Source organism: Chaetodon trifascialis, chromosome 7, assembly GCF_039877785.1.
Source record: "Chaetodon trifascialis isolate fChaTrf1 chromosome 7, fChaTrf1.hap1, whole genome shotgun sequence".
NCBI lineage: Eukaryota > Metazoa > Chordata > Actinopteri > Chaetodontiformes > Chaetodontidae > Chaetodon > Chaetodon trifascialis.
Window position 1 is genome coordinate 30,787,751 of NC_092062.1, and position 23,546 is coordinate 30,811,296.

General features: G+C 48.6%; 2 protein-coding genes across 4 annotated transcripts; both read left to right on the forward strand.

The window, feature by feature from the left end:
- Positions 1-1,122: 1,122 nt before the first annotated feature.
- Positions 1,123-15,387, forward strand: LOC139334475 (mothers against decapentaplegic homolog 4-like). Of its 2 annotated transcripts, XM_070967380.1 has the most exons (11): positions 1,123-1,243; positions 3,342-3,596; positions 8,511-8,688; positions 9,023-9,151; positions 9,232-9,477; positions 11,761-11,874; positions 11,982-12,035; positions 12,137-12,320; positions 12,488-12,656; positions 13,378-13,516; positions 14,342-15,387. In XM_070967380.1, exons 2-11 carry the CDS (start codon positions 3,348-3,350, stop codon positions 14,545-14,547), a joined length of 1,668 nt encoding a protein of 555 aa, XP_070823481.1. In that variant the 5' UTR covers positions 1,123-1,243; positions 3,342-3,347; the 3' UTR covers positions 14,548-15,387. The 2 variants fall into 2 exon arrangements, with proteins under 2 accessions (XP_070823481.1, XP_070823482.1); XM_070967381.1 differs by lacking the exons at positions 1,123-1,243; positions 3,342-3,596 and adding an exon at positions 7,755-7,915.
- A 1,745-nt stretch (positions 15,388-17,132) lies between these two features.
- Positions 17,133-23,145, forward strand: LOC139334477 (acidic leucine-rich nuclear phosphoprotein 32 family member E-like). Of its 2 annotated transcripts, none has more exons than XM_070967383.1 (7): positions 17,133-17,351; positions 19,503-19,652; positions 19,766-19,888; positions 20,620-20,779; positions 21,231-21,364; positions 21,438-21,507; positions 21,781-23,145. In XM_070967383.1, the coding sequence occupies exons 1-7, from the start codon at positions 17,298-17,300 to the stop codon at positions 21,861-21,863; spliced, it is 774 nt and encodes a 257-aa protein (XP_070823484.1). In that variant the 5' UTR covers positions 17,133-17,297; the 3' UTR covers positions 21,864-23,145. The 2 variants fall into 2 exon arrangements, with proteins under 2 accessions (XP_070823484.1, XP_070823486.1); XM_070967385.1 differs by having other exon boundaries at positions 17,159-17,351; positions 20,623-20,779.
- Positions 23,146-23,546: the final 401 nt, after the last annotated feature.

A 23,546-nucleotide genomic window follows, 5' to 3' on the forward strand; every position in this document is an offset into this window, starting at 1 on the left:
TGTGCCTGCTGTCCCCTTGTCTCTAGTGTCTTTAGATCATTGTGTCCCCTGTGCCTGCTGTCCCCTTGTCTCTGGTCTCTTTAGATCATTGTGTCCCCTGTGCCTGCTGTCCCCTTGTCTCTAGTGTCTTTAGATCATTGTGTCCCCTGTGCCTGCTGTCCCCTTGTCTCTGGTCTCTTTAGATCATTGTGTCCCCTGTGCCTGCTGTCCCCTTGTCTCTAGTGTCTTTAGATCATTGTGTCCCCTGTGCCTGCTGTCCCCTTGTCTCTGGTCTCTTTAGATCATTGTTTCACTTTATTATCTGACATTCACATCACATGAGCAATCACACGTGCAGAATATGTCCCTGTTCTCTGGGACACGTTGTCTCAGCCTCGTCTCATCCTGGGGCCCAATCACAAGAGATGTGATTTTGTTTTCACCTTTCGTTGCTGACCTCTGACCTTCAATAAGAATCACATGTAGAGATTTGAGCGATGGGTTTGAGCAGAAAACTACTGTTTAACAAACAGTAGCAGTACTTCAATGTGTAGTAGTAGTGTAGTATTACTATTACTTACACTTGTGATGTCCCATTTCTACGTACTTAATGCCACCAACCAGCAGGACGCGGTGTTCACCACGCGAGGGCGACAGAGCCTTTTGACCGACGAACTGTCAATCATCCGGAGGACCGCGCGCTCACACACAGAGACATACAGTCACACACGTACACACACAGGGCAGAGTTGTGATTGGCTCTGTCGCGCTCGCGCACAAACAAACTTGGTGACAGGAGTCCAGAAAACAGCGGGAAATGCGTTTCCGGTCATAACCTTCAGAATAAGAGCGTAACTTGGGCTCAGTTTGACCTTGGAAACAACAGTTTGACAGAGGAAAAGTGCTCCAGCTCTCGTCCGTCGTATCAGCGTCTTTTTCCTGAACTTTTCTGCAGCTTCTCGCGCTCTTCAAGGTGTTAAAGATCCGTGTTTAGATCAGGGAAACGCCGCTTCTGGTGCTGGTTCTGGCGTTGCCTTTGGATGGCACCCTCCTCTACTCTTATTTTTCTAAAGTACAGAGGTGACCTGACTTCCTGTTATGTCTGGTTAGCGTGATACAGACCCCCCCCCCCCCCCCCCCCACCACCACCACCACCGCCACCGCTGGCAGAGCAGACAGACCCGGTCTGGATCAGACGGAAGACACGGACCGACACACCGTCACAGGCAGCGGAGCACAGCCGAGCCGAAAGAGCCGCGTCCCGGTGAGTGGAGCTGAGAGAGCCCGCTGAGGGTTCACTGTGTGCGGCTCATGTTATCTGTGACAGCGGCGTCTGCCTGTCTGTCTGTCTGTCTGTGTCTCTGTCTGTCTGTGTCTCTGCCTCTGCCTGTCTGTGTCCCTGTCTGCCTGTGTCCCTGTCTGTCTTTGTCTGTCTGTGTCTCTGTCTGTCTGTGTCTCAGCCTGTCTGTGTCCCTGTCTTCCTGTCTGCCTGTCTGTCTGTCTGTGTCTCTGTCTGTCTGTGTCTCAGCCTGTCTGCCTGCCTGTCTGTCTGTGTCCCTGTCTGTCTTTGTCTGTCTGTGTCTCTGTCTGTCTGTGTCTCAGCCTGTCTGCCTGCCTGTCTGTCTGTCTGTCTGTCTGTCTGTCTGTCTGTCTGTCTGTCTGTGTCTCTGTGTCTCTGTCTGTCTGTGTCTCTGCCTGTCTGTGTCCCTGTCTGCCTGTGTCCCTGTCTGTCTTTGTCTGTCTGTGTCTCTGTCTCTGTCTGTCTGTGTCTCTGCCTGCCTGTCTGTCTGTCTGTCTGTCTGTCTGTCTGTCTGTCTGTCTGTCTTCCCTACTGTCTGTCTGTCTGTCTGTCTGTCTGTCTGTCTGTCTGTCTGTCTTCCTGTCTGTCTGTCTGTCTGTCTGTCTGTCTGTCTGTCTGTCTGTCTGTGTCCCTGTCTGTCTTTGTCTGTCTGTCTGTGTCTCTGTCTGTCTGTGTCTCAGCCTGTCTGCCTGCCTGTCTGTCTGTCTGTCTGTCTGTGTCTCTGCCTGCCTGTGTCCCTGTCTGTCTTTGTCTGTCTGTGTCTCTGTCTGTCTGTCTGTCTGTCTGTCTGTCTGTCTGTCTGTCTGTCTGTCTGTCTGTCTGTCTGTCTTCCCTACTGTCTGTCTGTCTGTCTGTCTGTCTGTCTGTCTGTCTGTCTGTCTGTCTGTCTGTCTTCCTGTCTGTCTGTCTGTCTGTCTGTCTGTCTGTCTGTCTGTCTGTCTGTCTGTGTCCCTGTCTGTCTTTGTCTGTCTGTCTGTGTCTCTGTCTGTCTGTGTCTCAGCCTGTCTGCCTGCCTGTCTGTCTGTCTGTCTGTCTGTGTCTCTGCCTGCCTGTGTCCCTGTCTGTCTGTCTGTCTGTCTGTCTGTCTGTCTGTCTGTCTGTCTGTCTGTCTGTCTGTCTGTCTGTCTTCCTGTCTGTCTTCCTGTCTGTCTTCCTGTCTATCAGCTCCAGTGAAGATGAATCAGTGACTCTTCGATCACATCACTGAAAACTGACCTGAACATTTGACGTCATTTGATTGACAGTGTAAAGATGAGGTGATTGATCGGTAACAGTAACAGTCAGACTGTTTCTCAGAGGGAGAGCTGTTTGTTTATATAGAGATCAATAAGATCACTGGTTTGATCCAGAACAGATGCATCAATAACCTCCTCTGTATCCCTGTGCTGTACTCGTGTACTGTACTCGTGTACTGTATCCCTGTGCTGTACTCGTGTACTGTACTCGTGTACTATGACTGTAGTCACTGACATCCTGTCACTCAGCGTTGGTGGTGGCTCTCTAGCAGGCGACCCGGAGTCGTCTTCAGTGATCAGGTCATGGACTGACTGAGTCGCTCATTAAATCAGGATTCGCCTCCACATTTTCTGTTGTGGCTAAAGGTAACAAACAAACTGGACACATGATCTCTCGTAACCAATAAACTACCAGCGACCACAGGAACTCCTCTGAAGTTCCTCACAAAATCTTTTGACTGAGATCTGGACTTCAGTCTGATTTCATGACCGAATGAAACTGAACTGACTGAATAAATGAGACGGAATCACAGGAAGCGTCCATCGTCTCTGAAACTGGTTCAGACCCTGAGGACTGAAGGCCTGCAGCTCCGCTCATCTTCTTGTCACTTTGATTTTTCCCAAATACTAATAGCCTCAAACATGGATGGCGCTGTAAACTCTCCTCCACGCTCTCGGAGCCCGTTGCATGCTGGGATTTTACGATGTATGACTACAGTTAGTGAATCGTCCAAGGTGACGTCTTCATATGAATGAAATGAACGCAGATTCTTGTTCTGTCAATCAACTAACAGATTCACTGACTAATGGTTTCGGCCCCCCTTCAGGTGACCATGTCGGTGCTTGGCCAGCACCCCAGCAGCAGCAGCACCGACGCCTGCCTCAGCATCGTCCACAGCCTGATGTGCCACCGGCAGGGCGCCGAGAACGAGGGCTTCGCCAAGCGGGCCATCGAGAGTCTGGTGAAGAAGCTGAAGGAGAAGAAGGACGAGTTGGACTCGCTTATCACCGCCGTCACCACCAACGGCGTCCATCCCAGCAAGTGCGTTACCATCCAGAGGACGCTGGATGGACGGCTGCAGGTAGAGACATTCACTCACTTTGTTCATGCAGAGGTTTGAATTCCTCACAGGTGATCACGGCCAGAGCTGGAGAGGTGCTGAACATGTTTGATCTCTGCTGGAAAATGGTCACGTGAAACAAATGTGACCAATCAGAGACGGACATGCTGTGAGTCATAAGACCCAATCAGGAGGCGAATGCGTGTGTCTGTGTCATTGTAGAATCTGGTAAAACGGCGGCGTGGTGAACGTAAACGTGTCACTGTGGATGTTGATGGACTGAGACGAACGCTCTGGAACTGTCAGCTGATGTTTACGCGCTGAAAGCAGTTGAACTGTCTCATCCATGTTTTCTGTCCAGTAAGGTGGACTTCAGGTCCTCGCAGAGAGACCATGAAGGACCAGCAGAACACATGGCTGCAGTTCTAAAGCCTGCACGCTGGCTCACGTGTTGAGGGACAAACTGTCAGAAGAGCTTCGATGTTTGTAAATCCTGAATAAATGTTCTTTATTATTTATCCTCATCCAGAGTTTTTATTTTTCAGCTTAGTTTTAATTTGACTTGAGCTGAACCGCCTGCACGTCATCGTCTCCTCTGAAGACCAAAGGTCATGTTGGACCGTCAGGGTCAGTTTTTTCATTCAGACGTCGAGTGTTGAACCTTCATCGTGTCTCTCGTTTAAAGAGGAGGGTCGGACTTTGTGCTCGGTTGGTAAATGATCTCTTGTCTTTGATCTTTAACCTGCGCAGGTTGATTTCACTTCCCCTCGATAACCCTCACCTTCCTCTGCACCTGAACTCATGAGCGTGAACCGTTCTGTCCTTTATGTCCCATTGTTCCACATCGGCTTCAGGAGTGTCTCCTTGGTCTGTCTGCAGCAGCAGCTGTGATGCTCACGCTGTCTGAGGACAGCAGACTGGGTGTGTCACCGACCGTCACACAGTAATTATCAGACCAGAGGATGTAAACACACTTCAGGCAGCTCGCAGCTTGACATGAGCCACGTTCAGCTCAAATTACTTTCATACCAAAGGAAGCAGCAGAACCACCTCACCTCTGGAACCTTTTGAAGGACTGGCTGAACACCTCTAAGGGCACCAGCACCTGTTCAACAAGCCACTACAAAGCCACTACTCTGTCAAATCCTCTGAACTCAACATGTAAAATCTCTGTGACATTTTCTCAAGAACCCACAAAAGCCTCACTTAGAACCTTAACCCCTCTCAGCAAACCTTCTCTGGAACCACGCTAACATTATTATTATTCCATGAAAGCTCATAACTACCCGATACTTTCCCTAGAACCTCCGTACGCCCCAGGAACCTCCTTAAGCTCCGTAAGAACCAGGTAGACCTGCTCAAAAACCCCTGACCCTTCTCAAGGAACCACGAAGTCCTTTGGGGTCGACCTCTGTAAGAATCCTAAAATCCTTTCATAAACCATACAACTTCTCTGAGTACCACCGGAACCTCCTAAACTAACCCTGGAACCTCCTCAGGTTCGTCCAGCACATTCTGAAGAACCCTTGACCCACCGGATCTGCTGTTACCCTGTGAAACTTTCTTACAACCACTGGAACCTTCTGAAGGAACCCTAAAGAACCTGTGGATCCTCATCAGGAACCAATGAAGTATTTCATGGATCAAAGTAACCCCCTGAAAACCCTTCTGAAGAACCTTTCAACACCTGAAAAGTAACACACAGAAACACTGATGTAACAGAAGAGAGCAGAGGAGGAGGAGGAGGAGGAGGAGGAGGAGGAGGAGGAGGAGGAAGGGCAGGCTGACTTGTTTTGTCTGAAACACAGGAAAGGGGCCGGGTTAAGTTAAGCCAGACTGTGTGTGTGTGTGTGTGTGTGTGTGTGTGTGTGTGTGTGTGTGTGTGTGTGTGTGTGTGTGTGTGTGTGTGTGCAGACAGACGGGAATGTGTGCTCGTCTGGAGTGTGTGCTTGGATCTCATACCACAGAGTTTCTACACTGTAAAAAATACTGATCAGTCTGTCCCTGATGACATTATGAGGAACTGGTGTGTGTGTGTGTGTGTGTGTGTGTGTGTGTGTGTGTGTGTGTGTGTGTGTGTGTGTGTGTGTGTGTGTGTGTGTGTGTGTGTGCGTGCCTGCGTGCGTGCAGCTCCATCAGAGGGTCTAACAACATTCAAAGTTCTGGTTTAATAAATCAAGTTTCTCCATTAAAGACTGTGCTCACATGTAAATCTGTTGCTAGGAAACATCTCTAACTCTGGCCAATCAGCAGCATCAGCTGCGTAAACAGGAAGTAAGTGTAGCAGAACGTCCAAACACCTCAGTGTTAGAGAAGAGTCTCGTCTTATTTCCGTCTGTACTCAGAATGAGAAGGAAATTATGCTAAGCTAACCGCTGCTACTTACTTATTTAAACAAATGTTATTTCTGGAACATTCCATAATCCTGATTATTGATCAGGATTCATGAAGTTTCCAATCAGAGATGTTCACTGTATCCAGAGCTAGCATTAGCATGAGGCTAACTGAGCTTCAGAAGAAGAAGAAGAAACGTACTTTATTGATCACATCACTTCCCGTGAAATTATTTTTCTCCGCGGCAGACCAGGAGCGGTGGGCTGCCAGCCGTCAGCCGACGCCAACGCCGGCGCCCGGGGACCAGTACTCTTCGTCACCATTGGTCAGGTGGCATGTTTTTAGTGGGGGTTATCGCCTTAACCGCTAAACTACGGACACTTCACCGCCGCTGACAATCAAGCGTCACACGGACTCGTGTTTGAATCAAATCAGGTTTGTTCTGTATCTAGATACTACACTACCCACGAGCCTCAGCAGCTAAGAGGTAGATGTATACAACCTGTTGCCATGGCAACTGAATGAATCCTGAACTGATCCAGAGTCAGAGTGTGAGCAAGTTTAAACTGCTCGATGTCAATTGAGTGAAATCTTTAGCTTCAGCTAACTGTTAGCCGCGCACACACCAGAATGTCAAGCTCTGTGATTGGCTTTTGTTCCTGAAATGCATTTGGGGAATCGCAGTTGACTTTTGTCCTTCAGTTTTTTGTCCACAGGCTTGATTTTGACCTTTCATCAAAGGACCAGGTGTAGTTGAACTCAGTGGGTTGTTTCGTGTCTGCTCATGAAAACCATGTGGATGGGCACCTGGCGCTCACCTGGTGGAGCTCACATCAGGTACGCAGGCCAGAGCGCAGCAGCTTCAGCCGTCGCCGCCTGTAGAAACACAGAGATGAGCAGCTGTTAAAGTTCGTTGACCTTTGACTCGATGAAGAGTAAAGCTCAAATGATGTTTGAAAAAGTCTTGAAGGCAGAGCGTGAAGCTGAGTGAGCCACGTTTTTTACAGTGCGTGCGTGCGTGCGTGCGTGCGTGCGTGCGTGCGTGCGTGCGTGCGTGCGTGCGTGTGTTTTGTCTGCAGACGCTCATGCCTGCCCTTCACCTGTACACACAGAACACGCTCTGCTCTGATAGGCTGCTTCACTGTGGATGTGTGTTACAGTCACATTGTGGGGACTCACTGTCCTTACGAGGACAAAACGTCCCCACAGCATAAATGACTCCATGTCTTGGGGTGAAGGATCAGCAGATGTGTGTGTGTGTGTGTGTGTGTGTGTGTGTGTGTGTGTGTGTGTGTGTGTGTGTGTGTGTGTGTGTGTGTGTGTGTTCTAATCACAGTCAGTCATCACACACCGATGGAGCAGCATCAGGGCAGTTCTGAGGTTCAGTGTCTTCAAGGACACTTCGGCGTGTGGACTGCTGAGACGTGTTGAACTTATTTGACCTGTTGGAACCAGAAGAGTTCCTCTGACGTGTCCCTTCCTGAACGTGAGACACAGACAGACAGGGTCTTCACGTGTCCACAGTCTGACTGACTGGACTGTGTTTTGTTGGAGCAGATTTGGTGCTGATGGAAGGGCTCGTTGGTTTTCAGCTGCTGCCGTTCGTCATGCAGGTTTCTGTTTTCTTCAAGTGCAGCGAACATCCAAAAAGAAAACGTCCGAGCGAGCGCCAGCGAGTGTCTGGACGAGTCATTGGTGGTTGAAGAGAGAAGCGTCGTCCCTTCGATCGGATGTGGAAACGTGTCACTGCCGTCCGTCTTCAATAGGAGACGAGTCCTTCTTCAGTCAGACAAACTGTCCTGACGACAGTACGAATAAAGTTTTCAGAAAGCTGTTTGAGGATGAGGATGAGGACATGATGGACGTGTCCAGAGCTTCTGCAGCTGCAGAAGACAGAGGGAAGACAGCAGTGATGTCCTCACTACTCATGAAACTGGATGGACAGAGACTACAGACACTTTGATCCTGAACTGAGCAGAATGAGCATCTTTTTACAGTGTGCTGAGGTCTGACACACACACACACACACACACACACACACACACACACACACACACAATTACACACAATCACACATACAGAGACACAACCACACACACACACAATCACACACACACACAGACACACACGCACACGTGAGGTCAGACATGATGTCATGGCTGTGGTTTGGCACGAGGGGTCAACCTGCATCACCTGGTACACACACACACACACACACACACACACACACACACACACACACACACACACACACACACACACACAGTGTTTCCGTGGTAACCTTCTGCTCACCATGACTCAGTTTGTTCTCCAAGAGTTTGTTTAAAGTTTTTTGAAGGATGTTTCCTGTCTGTCTGTCTGCCTGTCTGTCTGTCTGTCTGTCTGTCTGTCTGTCTGTCTGTCTGTCTGTCTGTCTGTCTGTCTGTCGTTCTCTCACCTGTCTGTCTGTCACCTGACTGTCGTTCTCTCACCTGTCTGTCTGTCTGTCTGTCTGTCTGTCTGTCTGTCTGTCTGTCTGTCTGTCTGACTGTCATTCTCTCACCTGTCTGTCTGTCACCTGTCTGTCTGTCACCTGTCTGTCTGTCACCTGTCTGTCTGCAGGTGGCAGGTAGGAAAGGGTTCCCTCATGTGATCTACGCCCGTCTGTGGCGTTGGCCCGACCTCCACAAGAATGAGCTGAAACACGTCAAGTTCTGTCAGTTTGCCTTCGACCTGAAGTACGACAGCGTGTGTGTGAACCCCTACCACTACGAGAGGGTGGCGTCCCCCGCCACCACAGGTAAACACCTGCCCTGCACTCACCTTCATACTCTTCAGCCCGAGGGACCGACATTCATTTCATAAGGACCCCTCGGCCGTCCATCCTCCTCTGTCCATCCTCCTCCGTCCATCCTCCTCTGTCCATCCTCCTCCGTCCATCCTCTGCTGTCCATCCTCCTCCGTCCATCCTCTGCTGTCCATCCTCCTCCGTCCATCCTCTGCTGTCCATCCTCCTCCGTCCATCCTCTGCTGTCCATCCTCCTCCGTCCATCCTCCTCCGTCCATCCCCTGCCGTCCATCCTCCATTGGTACCTCTCACACTGCTGGTCCTGTCCTGTCCTGTCTTTCTTTAGGTCCTCAGTCTCTGATAAAGGAGGAGTTCAAGCAGGACTGTCTCCAGATTGACCTGCCCCCTCACACTGACCCCTACAACCAGCCCCGCCCTGTCAGCATGTATCCCAGCATGCCTCTCTCTCCTCCAGGTCAGACTGTCAGTCAAATGCGTTTTGTTTCATATTTAAGTAAAATGCTGTCTCTTGACGTCCTGCTGCGTCTCCTGCAGGTAGCAGCTCCATGTCAGCTGCAGCTCTGTCAGCTGGTGGCGCCGTTGGTTGCAGCAGGAGCGGTGGAGGTGTTGGTGGAGACAGCGAGGGCCACGGCCTCCTTCAGATTGCACCACCTCAAAACCACGGGGGCCACGTCTCCCCACCTCACCCGAACCCCCCTCGCACCCCCCAGCCTCCTCACCCTTCCACCCCCACCTCCCCACACCAGCAGAGCCCCGAGTACAGCTGCCCCCCCAACACTGGTACTGTAACTGTACTGCTACACACTCCTGTACTCGTACATCTAGTAAGACTGTGGTCAGATTTTGATCAGTAGTACTAGTGGTAAAAGTGGTACTAATAAGAGTAGTTACAGTAGTAGGAGGAGGAGGAACAGTAGCTGGGGCAATAGTAATAGTATTTGCAGTAGTAGTGCTGCCAGGAATAGTAGCAGGAGTATTTTTAGTAGTTGTAGCTGTAGCAGTTCTAGCAGAAGTTGCAGTACAAGTAGTAGTAGCAGTTATATTAGAACTTGTAATGCGAGCAGTAATAGAGCAGCAGTAGATGCAATGACAGTTGTACTAGTTACAGTAGCAACAGTAGTAATGGAAAGTAGTAATACTGTGTAAAACGTGAATAAAACAGAATGTTGTAACTCTTTGATCCCTTTGACATAAACTCGAACCTCGTAACAGCGTCATGACCTCCTGGAAAGGCTCGGTCTTCACTAGCGAGGATGGAGCAGTTAACACAGTTTGATTATTGATGATCGAATCTGCTTTGATTGATGTTTCACAGAGTGATTTGGAGTCAGGGTTGTAGTTGTAGTATTAGTAGTAGCAATAATAGTAATACTTGTGGGGAGAGCAGCCGCATTAGTAAAAGCACTTTCTGTAAAAGTTGGAGTAGTACTAGTTGAAGCAGAAGTGGCAGTATCATAGTAGTGATATTAGACAGATTCTGACATGCAGGGCCGTCGCGGGGGGGGGGGGGGGGGGGGGGGGGCTAAGGGGGCGAAGAACACCCCTTAGCTGTGGTATGAGTGTATATCACAGACTGGAGTGATGTATTGCTTTTATAAAACGGTTACCAATAATGGCAATATGAAAGAGGGATACACAATACTTTTCATGTAGTTTCTCATTAAACAGAAATACATATTATCTAATAAAACAGCCCCGCCGTGAAAAAATTGTCCCACCTCTCAATCTGTTTAACCGTATTGGCCTCGCTTCTCTCCTCCGGTTGGTCAACCTCTCCGGACGTCAGCTCCGCATGTCGTCTTTTGCCGGCTTTCTTCAGTCTATTCATCCATCGTTAGCCCCCCCACAGAGATCAAAGTTGACCGTGAACATGTTTGAATGTTGTTAACGCCTTCAAAAAATAAACATCAAAAGCGGCTACCTTTTGCTGCGTGCTGTAACGGTTGGTTGTTGTCATGGAAACGTTGTTGCTTCCCTGAAGCGGAGTGATATGCTGTGATAAGGCTTTTTAGAATAGTAGCTGTGGTATACGCTCATTACATCACAGTTAACAGCCAATCAGATTGCCGGATTTCACCTTTCTGTTTTATAATTGCGCATGAATACCAGTCACAGGGACACAGCTATTCTAGTTCTACTGCACGCATAATCCCGCTGCAATACGTTTCTATCAAGTAGGATAATACAGCATAATCGTACACAGTCTCAGCTATGACTTTTTGCTCTTTATTTCAAAGGGGCAAAAATCAACTGTGCAATGAGAGCTTTACATCAAGTCAGCTCAGTCACTTTATTTTTGGCATCTTGACATATTAAAGAAGTAGGTTAGGACACTTTCCATTCATAATATACGTTCATGTTCATTACAACTGTACACAACATATTTACTGCATGTAACTAACAATGAGACGGACTCACCTGCACAAACTGATCATATCAGAGTCACTTTCTTTGCCTTCTTGGCCGCAAACTCAGCAATAAGACTGGATTTATAATCCAGTTTGGATGCAATGTCTTTTTCAGCTGATAGCAGGGCAAGTCCACACAGTCTTTCTGTGACGTGGAGGTGCGCCAATAGTTTTTAATTAGTTTCAGCTTTGAAAAGCTTCGCTCACCTGATGCCACCCTTACTGGAAAAGTTAATCGGATCCGAGCACAGTCTCACAGTTAGAGAAAGTTCCTTCAACCCGTTTGAGGTTACGAATTGTTTTAAGTGCTGTAGTTGTTCCCTTTGGGATTATCTCTCCAAGTATCCTCAACTCCACAAAGAGGTCCAGTGCATCCTGAGATTCAGATGTGCTCAGACGTGCTTCAGTGAGGCCTAATGACATAGCGACTATGAAAAACCTGCTTAATTTGTTGGATTTGTTTTTTATTTATTTGGTTGTTTTTAATGTGACCTTGACAGAGACTGACAAAATCATATAAGACTAATGTATTTATTAAAAAAAAAGCAGGATTGCAGGCACGAGGCCCCCTAGTGGTGCGAGGCCCTGTGCGGTTGCACAGTTCACACAGTCCATGTGACGGTTCTCCTGACATGTGTCCTGTGTGTCTCTGCAGCTACCTGGCCAGGTAATAGCCCCGCCCCCTACAGCCCAGCAGGACCTCTGCAGAGTGGGCGGAGCCACCAGCCTCAATTGCATCATCATCACCATGCCCCCAACACTCACTTCTGTATGACAACATGAGACCATCCATGTGAAATGTCAAACTGAAGTACTGCAATAGTAGTACTTTACTGTAGTTCTGCACATGCTGAATCTAAGTGTTTGTTCCTGCAGGGTCACAGCATCACAGTACTGCTCCATATCCACAACCAGTGTCTAACCACCCAGGTACGAAATTTGTCCAAAAAGCCTACCACTTTCTAAAAATGTCCTTCCTTTCCGAAACTTTCCCAAACATGTCCTCTCTGTCACTCTGCCCCGTCTCTCAGGTCCAGAGTTCTGGTGTTCCATCTCATACTTTGAGTTGGACGTTCAGGTCGGGGAGATGTTTAAGGTCCAGTCCAGCTGTCCTCTGGTGACGGTGGATGGTTATGTGGATCCTTCAGGAGGAGACCGTTTCTGTTTAGGACAGCTGAGTAACGTCCACCGCACTGCCGCCAGCCACCGTGCCAGGTGACCAGTCTGACCAGTAACAGCACTGGTTGTAGCAGGAGGAAATAGTAACAGTAATAAGACGTACACAACCTGTGGCTTCACCTGCGTCTATGGGTGTTTCCTCTGTCTCCTTTGTACAATTACTGATTACCCTTCTTCTTCTTCTGTATGTTATTTTCCTGCAGGCTGCACATCGGCCGGGGGGTTCAGCTGGAGTGTCGGGGGGAGGGGGACGTTTGGATGCGTTGCCTTAGTGACCACTCAGTGTTCGTCCAGAGTTTCTACCTGGACCGTGAGGCAGGTCGAGCGCCAGGAGACGGAGTTCATAAGATCTACCCCGGGGCTTATATCAAGGTGTGTCGATATGCAGACGATGCTGTGCTGTTCGTCTCTGTAGAACTGACAAAAAGCACTGTATGAGGTTTTTGTGTCTTTTTTTCTTTTAAAGATTATTTTTGGAGGATTTTTTGCATTAATTGGACAGATGACAGTACAGAGTCAGACAGGAATCAGAGGTCCTCAGCTGGAACCGAACAAAGGACCTTGTGGTTATGTAGTACCTGACACCATGGACACCCCTCAGGTTTCTTTTCAGCCTACAGGAACAACCACACATACGAACGAAAAGGCTGAGATACTCCAAGGCAGCAGTGGGCCTGCCTTGGTCCATGGTGTGAAACACTCAGAGAAGAAGAGAGGCGCAGAACTGAAGATGTGTCGTAATGGTCGCAACATCATCTATTGGTCATCTCTTTTCATTATCTCAAGTCAGCACTTGAATAAGCACAGCACACTCAAGGCAGCTTCAGCGACTGTAATGTCTGGTCCTGCTAATCAGTTCGGTTTACACAAACTTTCTCCATCAACTGCTGAATTAGCTGTTAGCAGCTCCTGTTAGCAGTGTACTCATGGATGTACAGACAACCATCATTGGATCACGGTGATACTGAAGAAAACTGAAAAGGATTCTCTGAGAAGTTCTGCATTTGTTGGGGGGGGGGGGGGTGTCTTCTTTGTGTATCTGTGAAGATTCTCAGTGATCCAGGTCATTGTTCACCTTTGTGTGTCTCTCCAGGTGTTTGACCTGAGGCAGTGTCACAGACAGATGCAGCAGCAGGCGGCAGCAGCTCAGGCAGCAGTGGTGACACAGGCGGCAGCGGTTGTCGGTGCGATTCCAGGTCCGAGCAGCGTCGGCGGGATCGCCCCAGCTGTCAGTGAGTACCACCTGTCTCTCTCTGGGTACCTGGCTGTCTGTTTATGTGTAGCCTCTGGGCTGAAGCAGGTAGCAGCAGCAGTAAAGAATCTGTGGTCAGTCAGAGAAACAGGTAGAAGCAGTACAAGCTGCATTCAGAGCGCCACCTGGTGGACACACAGGACACACTTGAAATGAAGAAGACATCTGGAGGAACACAAGAGGTGAAATAATTAGAATAAAGTCAGAGAATAAATATTTAGAAAATGCTTAATATTATGGGATGTACACACAGAACAGCTGTAATCTCATCTAAATAATCCAGTCATAACATATAAGATGTTATTATGACATAATCCTCATAACATCAAGACTCTATGATAACTTTACTGTCAAAAATACATTTTTTGTATAAATATTGTAACTTCATTGTCAGATTGTCGTGGATAATCAGTGATGAAGGGCTGGTGTTCTGTCTGTTCCTTCTTTGTTCTGGCGGTTCTGCTCTAAATGTCCATGAAGAACTCGTGAAGTAATGTGACAGATTTAAAGATTGTTGCTGCGACACAAACTGTGACACGAATCACTTCTCAAAACGTTTTATTACTGTGAGCTCACTCACAGCAGCACCCCCTGGTGGAGGGAGCAGACATGCTGACACCTGCTGCGCACTGCAAACATCACACCTGTATAGTCTGACAAACCTTTCAGCTGTTTCCTGCTGTCACGTGGTCTTCATCACGTCTCTGTCTGTGGCCGCTCGGTTGAATAAAACATTTACCTTGAAGAATACGAGCTGCGCATTGTTCTCCTTTGTCTGAAGTTGTGACTTCCTGTCTTCATCCAGGTGTGTGTTCAGCTGCAGGTCTGGGTGTGGACGACCTGCGCAGGTTGTGTATCGTGCGTCTGAGCTTCGTTAAAGGTTGGGGGTGTGATTACCCCCGTCAGAGCATTAAGGACACCCCCTGCTGGCTGGAGGTCCACCTGCACCGAGCGCTGCAGCTGCTTGACCAGGTGCTGCACACACTGCCTCCACGAGAACATACACTCTGACACGCTGCAACAGGTGTGTGCGTGTGTTTCTGTGTAGTCTGCAGGTGGGCGGGGTCTACAATTACAGTTACAGTCACTTTTATCCAAAGCTACGTGCATATGAATTCACTCACCGATGGCGCAGCATTGGGGCAGTTTTGGGGTTCAGTATCTTGCCCAAGGATACTCCGGCATGAACCAACGACCTCCTGATCGGTGGACGACCGCTCTACCTCCTGAGCCACAGCCGCCTCCTGGGTTTAGCTCACAGGACAGGACAGCCAATCACAGCAGAGGATTCATCGCTGCTGAAAACAGAAGCTGTAACACATTTGGAAGACGTCACCTGAACTTCTACCTGACACCACCAGACTGTTAGGATTCATAAGCTCCACCCACCCCGTCCTCCTGTACACAGGTGAGAACAAAGACACCTTCAGACAATCAGCCAACCACAGCATCACAGCGCTCCTGTCACTCAGAGTTTCCATGGATACCAGCATGAAGAGGGTCAGTTCATGAACAGTACATGATGTTTCCTCTCCTCCTTTAACTTCTGGATACTTTGGTTTTTATTTGTCTTTTCACATTTGTCTCGGCATTTTTACACATTGTTGTTATTTATTCCTTAAAAGTAATATTTGTGTTTTACATTTTTGTCAAAATTCAGGCAGAAGTTGAATGAAATGATGCGACGAGCTGAAATGAAATGTATGAGCATGTCAGTTCCTCCTCGTGTCATTTTATTGGGTTTGTTTTTTCCTGTGAACCTTCATTCTAAAGTTTCTGCAAGACGTGACACAAACTGACAGGTACTGCTGTGTTTGTCTCTATACCAAGAGGACAGTAGGGTCCTCTCTTTTACTGTCCTTACTTTCCCAAACTGTGCTCGCTTCCCTTCCCAGTGGCTCTGCTGTCAGAGCCTCAGACAGGTGACACCCAGGGCAAAGGACATGTTGGACATAATAACGTGTTGCTGAGGGTTCAGTCACATCACTCTGACCCTGGGACAGTGGGGGACCTGTCCTCATGTCCACATTATCCTTGTCCTCAGATGGTATTTGATAAGTCACAGCAGGTTGTCATTTTCTGTCTCTAACAACGGTTTCAAACAGACGAGACGAGCAAAGGAAATAAAAGCTGATGGTGTTTGTCTTCAGTCCTCCATGCTGTCTCTTCACACTTTGTCGTTGTTGTTGGTCTGTTGTGAGTCTGTGGGACCAGGTCAGTGTCTGTACTGGTTCAGTTCTGTGTGGCAGGACTTACTGTGTTCCTCAGGGGTCCGTGCTGGGTCCCGTCTGATTCTCCCTTTAAAGCCATCAGGACACATTGTCCCTCAGTCTGTCTCTTATCGTGACTCGTGCCTGGATGTTTGCGTTTTCCTCTTTTTGTCTCCATCTCGAACATCACATAGAAAAGATATGAAACATGTTTTTATTTCTAAAGACATAAACTATGTTTTTGTAGTTTGTGTGAACTGACCCTTTAACAACAGGGAACGTTACCTGCTGTGAGTCAGGTGTTTCCACAGTGATGTCACGTTTCTGTGTTCCTTTAACATGACACTGATTCATTTTTAATGATTATCTGCCAAAGATTCATTTCCTGTTCTTGATGACATCATATCATGTTTACTCATTCAGATTCAGATTATTTATTCTTATCAGGTTTTTTTCTCTCAGCTTTTTTTTAAACCACATTTTCTATTTTAAAGACTTTTATACTGAAAAGGTCTATAAGTGCAACAGCTTCTGTTTATTCAAAATAAAACTTTTCTGCTAAAAGAAATCTTCTGTCTTCATTTTCCTCCATCAGCAGCTCAGTCAGCAAAAATCCTTTGAAATTCATGAACTCTATTTATTCTTTGACTTTTATTGTTTATTGATTTTAATTTTACTTTTACTGAGACCTTTTCATGTGACTCTCAGCTTCCTTTGTAAGGATTGAACTCATTAATAAAAGAACATTAATGAATATCGTCGGTTCAGACGGAAGTGACGTCTTGTTGTTATGCAGACTGAGTTGTTGACTGAACACTGGACATCTGGAGGATGAAGAAACTTTGTGAATGAAAATGAAAGCTAACAATGAAATGTGGCGCGAGTGAGAACAAAAAATGAGTTGTGAAGTTTAAATGTTTCGTGTTCGTCCTCTCATTGGTTACAATGAAGGAACGCCTGTGTAATTCCAGCCAATCGTAGAGAAGAGTCTTGCATAATAAGTGCTCGGGTGGGATTCATTGGGTTCGCTCCATTTTCTCGCTTGTGCGCCGCTGAGGGGACGCGTACCCGCACAGTCACTAACAGTCGCCGGTGTCACACTGCAGGACAGAAGCCACCGGACTTCCTCCGACGAGTATCTACAGGACATCGATGTCCACACCAGGATTTCACGTTAGTCTGACCCACATTCAGCAGCTCTGTCTCGTCCATCTCCAGCCACCTGCACGTGGTTGTCTCGGACAGGTGGTGGTACGGACTCCGCCTGCCCCACGCACCACTGGCGTACGCGGGTGTAGTAATAGTGCGGACCCAGTGAGTGTACATTCCCCGGACCAATAGGAGAGCAGAATCTAAAAGATACGAATATTCATTGTAAGTAGGCGTGGTCTATCCGTGGAGGTCGGGCGCGAGCGAACATGGAGGTTTAGTTTTCGTCAGGTCGCTTCAGGAGGAGGAAGCCCACCGTGAGAGCGCGCTTCCCTGAACCGTCTTTTAATTTCACTTTTCCTTTGTTCACTTTGTTTTTGTGCCCTCTGTTCGGGCTTCAGCATGGAGATGAAGAAGAGGATTAGCCTGGAGCTGAGGAACAGAAATCCAGCTAAGGTGTGTAACCTGAACTACACCCGCGCGGACTTTATTTATTTCCAGAAGAAATCGGTGAAGGATGCAGACTGGAGCGAAATGGCGATGCTGAAAACATTCAGAGGGAGCGGACGTCCATTTCTCTCCGCTGAATCTGTGAAATGATTCTTCCGACATTTTGACCCAGAAAACAACTTGAGCGCAGCTCCAACATGGAGGAAACTCTGCCGCGTGCAGCCGCTCTCTCGCCCGCTCCCCCGACCCTCCGCGCGAGCCTCCTGCAGCTAGCATACGGCTAACTGGCTAACTGGCGAGCGCTCAGCCCTCATTACAGAGCGGTGGTCGGGACTAGTTGGGTGAGGGTCGGCGGTGGGACTCTGCGGTTGCCTTAAAGACAAACACACCTGCTTGTTTACTCTGGGCTCCACGTTGAAAGCCCGCTGGTTAACCGCGCGGCCGAGCAGGCGACCACCTGAACCTGCGCCGTTTCACACACGATGCTTGTAATCTGATGGCGCGTCAAACCAGACTCCGTTCAGAAACGGTCACATTATAGATTTACTTGCTTACAGACGAATGTACGTTTGTGGCCACGCACGATTCTAGTCTTTTCACCATTGGCCAGATCCTGTTGGTCACTTCGGCCAGCACTAGATGGACCAGTCCTTTATGTGGATCTGACTATGGAGTGTTCAGAGTGGTTCACAGCCGCCGCTCCCGCTCACTCCGCCGCGTTTCAGGGCGCTTCTTTATGCCGGAACAGAGAGGAGGTAACGCCGCAGGGCAGTTTCTTTTGCGGCCGTTTAACAGGGAGAACTTAAGGTGATGTTAAGGACTGAAGACATTCCGAAAGGTTTGCTGTTTTTCTGGAGGGTTCGGCGCAGACTTGTATCCACAGATGAGAATCAGCGCTTTTTCCGGCACCAGTTCGGTTAATGAACCGACACTTTTCCCAACTTTTAGCAGCGTCTCCCTCCATCACTGACATACGACCATTTTAACGGCTGAGTGCTGTCGGCTCGTTTTCCGTGAGGGGTTGTGGTGTCCTGACCGACATGTTGGCTTGTCTTTAGAGTATTTCTTAATAAATTCAGACCCGCAGCGGTGTGTGTTTGTGAGACTGAGAGTTCATCGAAGAGCGTCTGTGAGGTGAGAGGAGTCACTCCAGGGACAGCTGTTCGCGCTTCCGGTTGTTGCACCGCGATCCGGAACGTATGGACGAACCCCGAAATCCTGTTTCCACAGATGCAGTTTGAAGCAGTCTGCAGTGCCTCTGGTCCAGGTTTGACACATTGAGGTCTCAGTGGGGTCTGCTTGCTGTTTGGGGTCTCTGAAGAGGTCCAGTTGCGTCCTCTGCCTGTCCCTGATCAGTGTTCATGTGGAGCTGTGTCTTAACAGACTGAACCTGTGGGCCTGTATTGTGGAAATGAGCCGTCTGACCACGTTAAACCAATTTGATTTGAGTTCATTTTATTTGCGTCACAGTTGGTTTGACTCTGTCAGGTCGCAGCTCAAAGAACGAGGCTGAAGTTGTCGACACCAGCTGGAAGCTTAACGTCACTGTGACTGAAAATGAAGTTGAAGCCGAAACGAGAAAATAATTCAGCGGCACAGACGAGGACGTGATGTGTTTGTTTAATGACGCGTAGATCTTTTAGAAGACATGATCCTCATCACAGACTGGAGGTCTGACGAGATCCAGATAATCACTAAATGTCAAACTGCACTAAACTGAAACCAATAAAACGTTCAGACGTTAATGTTGTGATGTGAAAGACGAGTAAACCGGCAGAGAACGACTTTACGTCACCGTCACATTGAAGTCTTTTATTCACAGGTGGTTAGAACACCTGGAGCAGAACCCATAATGCAGCCGTCGACTCGTTTCATTTACACCTGTGATGGTGCTCATTCGCACCTGACCTGTACCTAATGAAGTGGGCAACTGCTGACGTTTTCCCAAATGACAAATTGGTGTTTGAATGTTTTATGGTTTAGGTCTAATGATTATGGGTGAGGCCTCAGATCTTCACTTCCTCTGAGGTCAGATCAGCTGACCGATACAGATCGATTGGCCGGTCTTCATCGGTCGGGGCGTCCTGCCGGCTGAAAGCTGTCTGTGGTGTTTCTGCCGGGTGAGGTTGTGGTCACATGGTCTCTTGTTGTTGTCAGGTGGTGGAGCTGGTGGTGGATAACTGTCGCTCCAGCGATGGAGAGGTTGAAGGTCTGACGGGCGAGTACACAGAGCTGGAGATCCTCAGTATGGTGAACGCCGGCCTCACTTCGCTGTCCAAACTGCCCTCGCTTCCCAAACTACACAAGGTCAGTCCCGCGCTTCCTGTTCCCACGATGCAACGCTGTTTGATCTGATCTAACATTTGATATTTTTCTTTGTGTGTCTTCCTGCTGTTTGCTGTCACTGTCACGTGTTTCAGTTGGAGGTGAGCGACAACACCATCTCTGGAGGTTTGGACACGTTGGTTGAGAAATGTCCTAACCTGACGTACCTGAACTTGAGCGGCAACAAGATCAAAGAGCTGAGCGCCATCGAGGCTTTGGTGAGTCTGCCGTCGCCTCTTTCAGCTCAAACTTGATGATCGGTTGATTGGTAATGTTTGGAGCGTCGGGGTCTGTGGAGAAAACGATGTTCAGCTGCCGCTGCAGACGTTCAGGTGAAGTTCTGAATGGTTCGTCGTGTTTGTTTACTTCCTGCATTGTTGTTGCTGCCTCAGACTCAGTAAACAAGACGCCGTCGTGTTTTTTCTCTCAGCTCTGAAGGCTCATTGAATTAAGTTCTTCAGACCAGCCAGGTCCACTTAAACCGGTTCATGCAGACTCACCTGGTCCAGGTCCGTTTGAAGGGGTTCATGCAGACTCACCTGGTCCAGGTCCACTTAAACCGGTTTATGCAGACTCACCTGGTCCAGGTCCGCTTGAAGGGGTTCATGCAGACTCACCTGGTCCAGGTCCGTTTGAAGGGGTTCATGCAGATTCACCTGGTCCAGGTCTGCTTGAAGGGGTTCATGCAGGCTCACCTGGTCCCCCTGAAGAGGACTTCCTTCAGTTTAAATGTTTCCTCACTGTGAATCGATCATCAGAGTCATGAAGTAAACGGTCAGATTAATCAATGAAGCGATCGATTGGTTTGTTAGGACTTGTCACAATAAGAGCACCTTTTATTTAACTTGCGCGCAGGCGTCAGGTACTCTCTTGTTGTGGTTTGAGGCTCACAGCTGATTGGCCGATACAGTCCCTCATCACTGACTCTGTCCCTTCGTCTGTTCTGCAGCAGAGCCTGAAGAACCTGAAGACTCTGTATCTGTACAGCTGTGAAGTGTCCACGCTGGACGACTACAGAGAGACCGTCTTTGAGCTGCTGCCTCAGCTCACGTACCTGGACGGATACGACCAGGAGGACAACGAGGTGCCCGACTCGGAAGCCGACCACGGTGAGACTCGGACCGACTCGTCAGCTGACGCTTTAGAGCGAAGCCGTCGTGTTCTAAACAAACAGGAAGTGACAGCAGGCCTCACTGTTCGTGTCCATCTGAGTCAGAGGACATGAAGAGAGATGCTGCGTTGAGGACAAACACGTCAGAGGTCCATTTAATGTGAGACTTCATGATTTCAGTCGAGTGTGACGATGAAAAAACATCCACACAGATTTAGTTTGTTCCTGTTTCCGTTTGGTCAGAACATGAAAAGTCAAAGTCGACCGGCGTGTTAGAATCAGCTGCAGTAACACGACCTCACACCAGGTGGAGCTGAGGGCGCCAACACATAGACACAGGAAACAGACGAAAGACAGGGAGACACGGGGCTGGAGACGAGACCACGCCGAGTCCAAACCGTAAAACACTGCTGAACACATCATGTGACCCAGCTGTCATTTTGATACAGATGACGACGACGATGAAGGCGGTGCGCCCGTGGATGACGACGATGAAGATGACGAAGATGAGGATGACGAGGAAGGCTCTGAATGGGACGAGGACGAGGTCGGCCTGTCGTACTTGATGAAGGAGGGAATCCAGGTGAGTCTGTGGCAGGTGTGAAGCACAGAGAGCAGCAGTGGGATGTTTCTCTGACGTTTGCCCTTCCTCTCAGGACGAAGAAGATGACGGAGACTATGTTGAAGAGGAGGAGGAGGAGGACGAGGAGGAAGAGGAAGATGGAGGTTTGTGTTTAGTTGGTTTGTATTTGTTTTCATCGTTTTGTGTTTTTGCTCTGAAACACTTAAATTTCAGTTTTGACAGATAGAAAATGTGTGACCGTGACGTTCTTCAGAAGCTCCTGAGTGGTTGAACTTTGACCCTCAGGGTCTGCGGCGTTACCTCACAGCTGATCTGCTGTAACATGAGAACGTTCAGTTTATTAGAGACTTTATTCTGAAAGTGTGGATGTTCAGAGGAAGTGGCTTTAATTTGAAAAACCTCTGTGTGTCTGTCAGATGTGGATGCTGCAGGTGTACAAGGGGAGAAGAGGAAGAGGGATGCAGAGGATGAAGGTGACGATGATGATGATGATGAATAATCACCTTCACACGCTGTAACACCTGACCCCCCCCCCCCACACACACACACACACACACACACACACACACACACACTCACACACTCACTCCCCCCCGCCCCCCCCCCCCTTCAGGTGACCTCTGACCCACCGGCCGTCCACTCAGAGCCGCAGACTGACAGGAAAAACACTGAGATCAGATTCAGGATCAGTTCTTCCCAAACACGCCCACATCATGTGACTGATGATGTCATTGTCACCCCGGTAACATGGGGTCAGATCACAGCTGTCAACAGGAAGTGCTCTGATTGGCCCACTGGGGGGCGACAGAGACTTCAACAGTCTGACAACTTTATTTACAACCAAGTAACCGACGTACTGCAGTACTGTACAGAGTACAGTGTGAGGTCCTCGTTTGACAGCAATACTTCCTGTTTTCACGTCTCATCACCAGACAGACAAACAGATCTCAGATCAGTGTCTGCTCAGACACGGTTACCATAGCGACTAACACCATGTCTGCACATGAACACAGCACGGTCACTCCTTCACACAGGATGCGTTCAAGTACACTATCCAGTGTAGGTCACCGGAGTCCTGGTGAATGTTGTGTCAATGCGAGGCGTTCAGGTGTATTCAGGATCTTTGGTTTGCGTCCTACGTTGGTCTGCAAAGTATTTACGGCTCCATGTTAGCTCTGATGCTAATGATGCTAACAAAGGGTGTGGTGTCTCAGAAACGCCAACCTGAGATACGACGTATCGTTACAGGTGAAAGAGACTCCAGAGCTTGATCTCTACGTCCGTCTTCATCTGTCTGGTGATGAACGTCTGTCCTCACGTGTCCTCTGAACGCTGCAGCTCCCTTCAGTCTGCTGTGTGTCCAAATACTACACTACCCATAAGCCTCAGCAGCTGCTGCCTGCCGTTTGGATCAGAGCTCTGAGCCACATCCAAAATCCATTGAATTAAGAGTGATGCTCTCTGATTGGATGATTTCTTTTTAAACTGCATTAACTTAACGTGTCAGGTGCCCCCCCCCCCCCTGTCTCCTGTGGGTCTGTGGCTCTCAGTGGCGGTCCGGCTCCTCCTGGTCTGTTTGGTCTCTGTGGATCTGGTCTGGTTTCTGGTCTGTGTAAATAGAAGTGAACTGGTCTCTGTAGGTTTTTGTTGTGTCGTCCTTTTTCAGCCTGAACTGAAGGTGAACCGGCGCCAGTTCTCCTCTGAGTTATTGTATTTTTTTATTCCCGTCTTGTGATCGTGTCTCTGTGAGTGTTTTTCAATAAAAACCACTGAATTCTCAACGTTTCCTCCTTCAATCGACCTTCAGCCTGCAGCTCGTCTTCATCAGTGAATAAAGATTCGCTTCACTGAGGTTTGAGTTTCACCGCTGAGCTTCACGTCGTCACGTCCTGTGAGACGCTTTGACAGAGACTGAACTTTATTAGTGCAGCAGCTTTCAGACAGGAAGTGTTTCACAAAGGTCACCTGAACGAGAGACGAACATGAAAAAAGAATCAACAGTGACGAGCTGCAGCTCAGTTAGTGTGATACAGGTGAATTTTCCCATGATTCCATGTCTTTGACAGGGTTTGCTGAGCTCATGCTGCCTCTAGGTGAGTTCCTGAAGAACGATGCAGTTCTTCTCAGGTGGATGCAGATTGCGGACAGGTGGGGGCAGCACTGAGCAGCTGTTCAATGATCC